Here is an 8,673-nt window from a genome sequence, read left to right on the forward strand (position 1 = left end):
TTAAAGGGGCAGTGCGCTCCTAATTGGTAGTTGCACCCAATCACTCCCTATAAATCCCAGCATGCCCTGTCCCTTGTGTTGGAGCCTCTATATGCTTCCCATAGCGTTTGGCCCAGCTCCCTGTTGTTCCTGATTCCTATCCGCTACCTGGTCCCTAGTCCTTGTTCCTGAGTCCTATCCGTTACCTGGTCCCAAGTCCTTGTTCCTGGTTCCTGTTCCCCTGTTACACCATTGCTCCTGTGTTCAGCCTGTCACCTGCGGTTACGCCTACAGACCTCTGCCAGTACCATCTCCTGCCTACTGCTCCTGCCACGCCTCGCCTGCCATCACTAGCAACCAAGCCAGGGGTAGCGACCTGGGGGTCGCCTGCCGCAGCAAGTCCATCCCGCCTTGCGGCGGGCTCTGGTGAGAACCAGCGGCCCCTTAGACTCCGCTCCCTGGTGAGGTTAGTGCCATCGCTGGTGACGGTCCAGTGGATCCACTACACCAGGCGTTACACCCCTATTACACAGGGAGACTATGGGGAGCAAAAGAGCGATGTCAGTCAGCTCCTGGTTCCCTGCTCGCTGCCGCCGTTATTACACACGGTAGCAGCGAACAGGTGAAAGCCAGCGGGTGGGGGGCGCGGAGAGGTGCGAGGGGGGGGGCTGCCCAGGTGATCACTGATCGTCCGGGCAGCCCATAGCATATAGCAGCGGTCTGCTGCTGCAGCTCCTATTTCTCGGAGCGACGGCAGCAGATTGTTGCTGTATGAGTCGTTTGTCTTTCAACAATGTTAAAAGACAAACGACTGCAACGATCACCAGTCGTTCATGTCAGCTGATCGTTGCCTTCTATTACACAAACAATTATTGTTCGTAATGGCCGATATCGGCTGATAATTGTTCTGTGTAATGGGGCCTTTAGAGGGCAGCCCTCAGGTCATTGATATTTTGGGTTACAGAGTTACAAGCTTTAACATGGTGACTGTCCTGTACCATGCCTTCTTTCTGGCTGTTTTTGTTACACATTAATATTACTCTGAGTATATTATTTCTTTTTGCTATGTTGCACATACATGCTCTCCCATAGCTGCAACTGTTCCGTTTTGTTTTGTTTTGTTTGATCTTATTTTCTACATTGCCAAATAACTGATCATTATACTTCATTAAGGTCCTTGGACCTTGGACTGTGAATAACGTCATTTGCATTAACATGATGATCAACGATGTGTAGTCCCTTATATTCCTGTTTGTAACTGTTGTGTGGTCAGTCTTCCCTCATAGCTCTGCCTCATTGGCTATTGTTATTGTTTTGTGACTTTTATTCTTGTTAAAAAAAAATTGAAAATCTTTCAATAAAAATTATTGAACCGTTAACATCGGCGACTGATCCCATAGGATTTTCCACTTTAAGTTTGCCCTAGTCTCCAGCAACCATTTCCTACTGATGTGACTTTGATCTGCTAAAGAATTGTTGTTCATGAAGATAGACCTGTATTGTTCATGCAGAGACACAATGAGTGGATTAACCCCTACAGGACCAGGCTAATTTTCGTTTTTTCCTCCTTGCGTTTTTACACCTAGAGACCCACATGAGCCCTTATTTTTTTGAGTCACTAACTGTACTTTGCAATGACATGCTGAATGTTTGCATAAATTATGCTTCAAAACCAGAAAAAATTTATATGTACGATGAAATTGAAAAAAAAAAAACACAATTAGTTTTCTTTGGGGGGGGGGGGGGCTTCATTTTTATACCGTGTGTTCTATGGAAAAACTGACATGTTACATATTTTCCTCAAGTCAGTACGATTACAATGATATGTAACATGTATAACTTTTATATTATGTGATAGCTTGTAAAAAATTCAAACCATTGTTAACAAATATATGTTCCTTAAAATCGCTCTATTCCCAGGCCTATAACGCTTTTATCCTTTGGTCTATGGGGCTGTGTGAGGTGTCATTTTTTGCGCCATGATGTGTTCTTTCTATTGATACCTTTATTGCGCATATGCAACTTTTTGATCGTTTTTTTTCCATTTTTTTTAGATTTGATGCGACCAAAAATGTGCAATTTTGCACTTTGGGATTTTCTGGCGCTTACGCCGTTTACCGTACAGAATCTGGAATGTGATAAATTAATAGTTCGGGCGATTACGCACGCGGTGATAACAAAAATGTTTATTTATTTATTTAAAAACATGGGAAAAGGGGGGTGATTCAAACTTTTATTAGGGGAGGGGGCTTTTTATTAATAACACTTTTTTTTTTCTTTTACACTTATACTAGAAGCCCCCCTGGGGGACTTCTAGTATAAGCACTCTGATCTCTCATTAACATCTATGCTGTATGATATACAGCATAGATCAATGAGATCAGTGTTCTATTGCTTTTGGCTGCTGCAGCCAAAAGCAATAGAATGCCGAGCCGGGATCAGCGCCATTACGGCGGAGACCCACGGCCGGCTCCAGACAGGGAGAACGTTCCTCCGTGACAACATCAAGGGGGAGTGATCTCCCCACTAGACACCAGGGAAAAGCTGCAATGAAGTTTTTAGATGCAGTTGTCAACTTTGACAGCTGCATCTGAAGACTTAATTAGCGGGCACAGCGATCGGACCATGCCGGCTAATAGCTGCGGCCCCAGGCTACATGCGGCACCTGGGACCGCGTTGGTTCAGAGGGAGGTCGCCGCGCGGCCCCAATCTGAACGCCCGCGAGAGGACGTACAGTTCTGTTCTCGTACGGGAAGGGGTTAAAGATGTTATTTAAGTAGTATGGGCTTGTCACTGTACCATTTACAAAGTGTAGGGCAGTTCTGTATTGATGAGGCACAATTGGCCACACTGTAACACCACCACCAAAAGTTCATCTGGAGGCAACAGTGGCTGATGCATAGCATTCTCCATGATGTCTCCAAAATCGTTGGTGGCCATTATTTCTGCTCAGCATGAATCAACTTTCATCAGTGAACAGCACTCAGGCCCACTGGCACCTTGTCCAACATAGATGCTCCCTGTTCCATGCAAGGCAATGAGCCTTTGGTGATGGTGTTACAGTGTGGCCAGGAGTGTCTAGTCAATACAGGACTACCCTACACTTTGTAAGTAGTACAGTGACATGCTACTGGAATAACATCATAACATGTTACCTCTACAACAACACAGGTCGAATTTTATCTTCATGTATGACATTTTTGCTCATCAAGGTTCCATTTTTAAAAGGATAGTTCACAAAAAAAAATCTTTCAAATCAATTGGTGCCAGAAAGTTTTTTTTGTGTGTGTGAACTACTCCTTTAAGGAACAGCTGCTGAAGACTGTGGTACTACAAATGAAGGTCTCCATGCCTTAATCACATAGAAAATCTATGGAATCAACTAAGTCACCATGTAGAGGCTCATATGTCTATACCATAGAATCTCAATGACCTAAGGGCCACCCTTTAAGAAGAGTGGTTTGCCATGCCTCAAGTCGACTTGTGAACAGCATGAGAAGTCGCATGATCACATTTTTCTAAACACTTATCTGGTTATTGGGCTAATAGAACGTTGATGTCATGGCCATCTACATGTAACTTTGTGCTACTGTAGGACAGAAAAATGGGGTGAAGCCATTCTAGCCATCAGGGTACAATGACTTATACTGTAATAGGTCACTATAGCTGATTCCTATATGGGGGGGGCACTGTGCAAGACTCTGCTGTGGAGTACTAAGGAGACCTATGACATGTTTTCCAGGCAGCCCTAAGGCTGCATCTATCTTCTTAAGGCAGCAAAATTCAAATGCAGAGGGTTTGGGTTTGTGCAAACCCGAACTTGTCTCCTCTTATGTTTTTGTATCCACAGGTTCTTACCGTTTGTGCAATGTACATAACTGTTGCTGCATATCGGACAATATTGTTGAATCGGTGTTCCAGGTACTATAGGAAAGAAAAACATAAAGCATTAAAATACTGATGTTGTTAGAACTAATTGTCTAGCAAGGATCATCCCAATCCATTTAGCAAAATTAATTTAAACAGTTGTATTTTCTAGAAAACCATCTAAATTTGAGCACCCATCTCTAAAGGGCCCCATACACCTTATACTTTTGCCGGCCATATCTGCCATCATCAGAGGTGTATGAGGCTTACCCGTCCAACCACCAACAGATTATGTCAGTGAAGATAGGGGTCGAGCTTGATGGAAAATCACTGCCCGACCCCTTTGGTCTGGGGGAAATAAGCCCCAGCCAGGGGCCACCTGGCCATGGTCCAACCCTTCCCTCCCTATAGAAACACTGGATCACTCTCCCGTGCTGAATTTTCCTGTGTATGGGGCCAGGATGGGAGAGATAACTGATGAAGCATGGCCACATTAACAGCAGCAAGGTCAGTTCTGTATTTGCTCTTTCCCTAATTAGAGAATGGTGGCTATTGTTAAAAATTTCAGAAAAATAAAATGTACCACAGAAAATTATATAAAATAAATAATGTTGAATTCACTTTGTCTAAAGAAACATTGAAAATAAAAAAGTTGTGAAACTTCCTTTGATGTCTCAGTAATGAATATTGATCTGTAGATAGAAGTCTAGACATTTTTTCATTATCATCTTAAAATAAAGTAAATTGATAAGCTGCAATGCAAAGTACAGCTGGAGTCGTGCCTGGTAGGCAACCAAGAGGCTACAATGCTGGTATGGCTACTTTGAGCTCAATGTCAGGAAAGCCGGGAGTCAGAGTCCTGCCAACCTGATATTGATGGCCCATCTAGAACCCTACATATCGTTTGGAAGATTTAAAAAAAAGAAAAAAGAACAGATTAGCTAGAAATAAAGTCTATAGACATTAGTGTCACTTCATCTTATTGTTGAAATGTGGGTAGTAACGTCCAATTACTCATATGCAATGTATAAAATGTTATATACTGCATGAACAACTAACAACTTGGGATATAGATTGCACAATCTCTCATTGGCATGTGTTATTTAGGCAACAATTGCTTTTATGGGTTTTCAATTTTTATATTTTGGATTTCAGAGTAGTTTTGATATTACAAAAAAAAAAACAACAACAATCTTTCTTCAAAAATAGGGTCTGTCTGAAATCTTTTTGTTCCACGGCTCAAATAATTTTCTAAATCAGATATGTAATTAAGAGTTAAATAATGACACAATATTGTCCATTTTCTTGTGCCTTTGACTCACCTCATATGTACTTGTTATTCCTGATCTGTAGAACACTGGTATAAAGAGTTCTGCAGACAGAATGATTACAAATGTATAGGAGATAAAGAAAAAGAAATAGTATGCTCCGTAGCGAACAACCTCCGAAGGTGTCCCCAAGACTGTGATTGCAGACATGAAACTAGCTGTCAATGACAAAGCTACAGGTCCACATGTCATTTGTCTACCACCAATCAAAAACTCCTTTGATGTTTTCTTTTTCCTTTCTTTAATCGCAAAGAAGACGCCGATACTTGCTGAGACAACCAGCATAGCTGCAAACACAACATAGTCCCACACCGCAAAATTACTTATCAAAGGTTTTTCAAATTTTGACATCTTTGATGCTTTGTTATTTTCCGTCAATATAGGTGACCTGTCTATACTTCATCCATAAAGTAAACACAAAAATCAATTAGAGATTGACTCCAATAACGATTGGAAATTGTAGTGTGTGAAAAGATAGGAGCAGTGCCTTGAAGTGCAAAGAGGTATATTGACCACTTATCTGGGAATATAATGCGTCTTGAGGTGAGGCAAAGGACTGGCAGAGAACCAATGGTATTCCATAATCACCTGATAATACTCTTGTCAAATCTGTCTTATTATTTGGTTAAACATTACTTGTACAAACATAAATCGTCCTTTATGAGTGTGGAGGAGTCATAAAATGAGTTTTTATTGCAAAAGAAAGTATGCTAATGTGTACTTATAATAAACACGAGGATGAGATTCAAACTAATTGTGGCTTCATCCACTCAACTTTTCTCAGTTCATTTTTTCAAATGAAGATAAAATAGAAAGCGTCCATTAAGGCCAGCCTAATTCTGAATATTCAGTAAAATGTTAGAATTGTTCATTTTTGTTGCCAACAAAATCTGAATGAAGTTTATTGCCCCTACAGGGGCAATAAATGATTACAATTTGTCCAATTAAATTAAATCGTTATTCCCATTTAAGACATTTATGGCATAACACCCCTAATGCACATGAAGCAGTTGAGCAAGCATGCCAGGCCATTTACGTCAGTCCCATAAATGTCAAAGGAGAAAACTAGAAAAATACACTGCAACCTTTCTACGTCATCTCTTATACTGTATGTGAAACAGATCAATGATCTCAGGGAGACCAGCCAAAGATAACACTGTCAGCTGCTGGTTAAAGTACTCAGTACAGTGAAATCCTAGGTGCATTGCTTCCTGGGAAACATGAATATGCAAAGAAGAGAGCCTGTGGAGCCTCATTTAAGAGTCTTGATACACAGGACTAGCCAGATATCCTTCAATGAAGGGCCCAGCCAAGGGGTGGCTCCTGTAGGGAAACTACCCAAACCACCATATTAAGTTGCCCAATAAGTCAATGTAATGACAAGGGAAAAACTAAGGCCAAGTATTCATCCACAGACAGCTGTTTCGAGGTGTTGCCCCTCATCAGTGTGGAGTATGGCTCTACTAAGCATTGCTTCAACCTAGCCAGAATTCTGCTCCACACTGATGAGGGACAACACCCCGAAAGAGCTGTCTGTGGATGGATACCTGGCCTAGTTTTTTTCCCTTTTCATTACATTTACTTATAGGGTCACTTAATATGGTGCTTTTGGTGGTTTCTCTACAGGAGCCACCCCTTGGCTGGTCCCTTCCCGGAGGAATATCTTGCTAGTCCTGTATTTTGAGATTTTAAAACGAGGCTCCACAGTCTTTCTTTTTTGCATATACTGTATGTGGTCATATATCTGTCATACACCAGACAGTTCTGGAGTCCGATCTGCCCCAATAAACATAATTATAGGATGTCAGTCAGTTGTCATCGCAGGGAGGGGCAGCATTACATTGGCTCACCAAAGGAATTCATTCTTGGGGTCTGCCCTTCAGCTATGTTTTGCACTCCACACACAAGAGGATAATATATACCGTATCTCACAGACAACACAAAAGTTAAAGTGACACTGTCACCCCCTTTTGTGCATTCTGACATTTCTACACAGGTGTAAAGGGTAAATTTAGCAGTTTTCATACCTTATTTTATATCATACGTCTTGGTGCTTGTTTAAGTAAAAAGTCATCTTTTATGAACTGCAGATTGTGTTAAGTGAGCGGGGCCTCGCAGCATTAGCGCCACTTAGCCCCGCCCACAATGCCACGTTGGATCCGCCCCCTTGGCGGCCATTGGTGGGCCGACCTAGAGGGGGTGGGGCCTAGACCTTTAGGCCAGCCTGTTCCAATGGCTGGTGAGGGGGTGGGGCCAACTGTGGTGTTGTGGTTGGGGCTAAGTGGCGCTAATATCGTGAGACCCCGCCCACTTAACATAATCTGCTGTTGATAAAAGATGACTTTTTATTTGAACAAGTACCATGACGTATGATATAAAATAAGGTATGAAAACCACTAAATTTACCCATTACATGTGTGTAGAGATGTCAAAATGCACAAAAGGGGTGACAGTGTCACTTTAAGTTAATTTTCTACATATGATATGAAATACATGTAACTAATGCAGTTATACAGTTAGTAAAAATTATCATTATACAAGCGACAAATATTATCATAATACATGTTATAATTAAAGATGAGTGAACCGGGTTTGGGTTCGAGTCCATCCGAACCCGAACGATCGGCATTTGATTAGTGGCGGCTGCTGAACTTGGATAAAGCTCTAAGGTTGTCTGGAAAACATAGATACAGCCAATGACTATATCCATGTTTTCCACATAGCCTTAGGGCTTTATCCAACTTCAGCAGCCACCGCTAATCAAATGCCGAACGATCGGGTTCGGATGGACTCTTGCATGCTCAAGGTTCGTTCATCTCTAGTTACAATCATACTGTTACTGACAGTATACTGAGACTAATATTACCACCATATAATGGATTAATAATACTGCAACAGCATAACCACATATTTCCCCATATACTTACCATATAGTAGTAGATACCAACCCCACATGGCTCTATATAATGTATAAGAAATTATGGAACAGTTACAACAAGGATATCACAGCTGACTGCAGTTATCCGGCCACCACTACACAATGAATGGGACACAGCTTTCGGCCCCTATCATTTGGTATATGCCAGAGCAGTGGCTCACCTGATCAGCTAATTGGTGGAGGTGCCAGGTACTGGCTTCTCACCCATCAGATGGCATCTCCTAAATGCCCAGAGAATTCCTTTAACAGAATAGGATTCACCTATTAAAATGTAATATTAATTATCCCACATGATGAATGCCATAATGCAAAATAAGTACCCAATGACAGAATTGCCTGTTTGGTCATCTAAAAATAAAAACTACAGATTAGCATGCAAAAACAAGCCCTCACACAGCTCTGTAGATTAATTAATAAAATATAATATACTAGGTCAGAATATAGCAATGCAAATGATAGAACTGTATATACAGTATTGGATATTGCTATAATAACACTGACAAGCAAATAGATTTTTAGAATTTTTTAATTTTATTATACAGATAATTTTTTTTCCCGTTC

General features: G+C 41.3%; 1 protein-coding gene across 1 annotated transcript in view; it reads right to left on the reverse strand.

The window, feature by feature from the left end:
- Positions 1–5,676, reverse strand: part of SLC5A12 (solute carrier family 5 member 12) — a 31,474-nt gene extending 25,798 nt beyond the window's left edge. Inside the window, exons 1-2 of the mRNA XM_069965767.1 lie at positions 5,169–5,676; positions 3,838–3,903 (exon numbers count right to left, since the gene is read on the reverse strand). Coding sequence (XP_069821868.1) covers positions 3,838–3,903; positions 5,169–5,525 — 423 coding nt within the window. The 5' untranslated portion in view covers positions 5,526–5,676. The remainder of the gene's footprint in view (positions 1–3,837; positions 3,904–5,168) is intronic.
- Positions 5,677–8,673: the final 2,997 nt, after the last annotated feature.

Source organism: Dendropsophus ebraccatus, chromosome 4, assembly GCF_027789765.1.
Source record: "Dendropsophus ebraccatus isolate aDenEbr1 chromosome 4, aDenEbr1.pat, whole genome shotgun sequence".
Taxonomy (NCBI): Eukaryota; Metazoa; Chordata; class Amphibia; order Anura; family Hylidae; genus Dendropsophus; species Dendropsophus ebraccatus.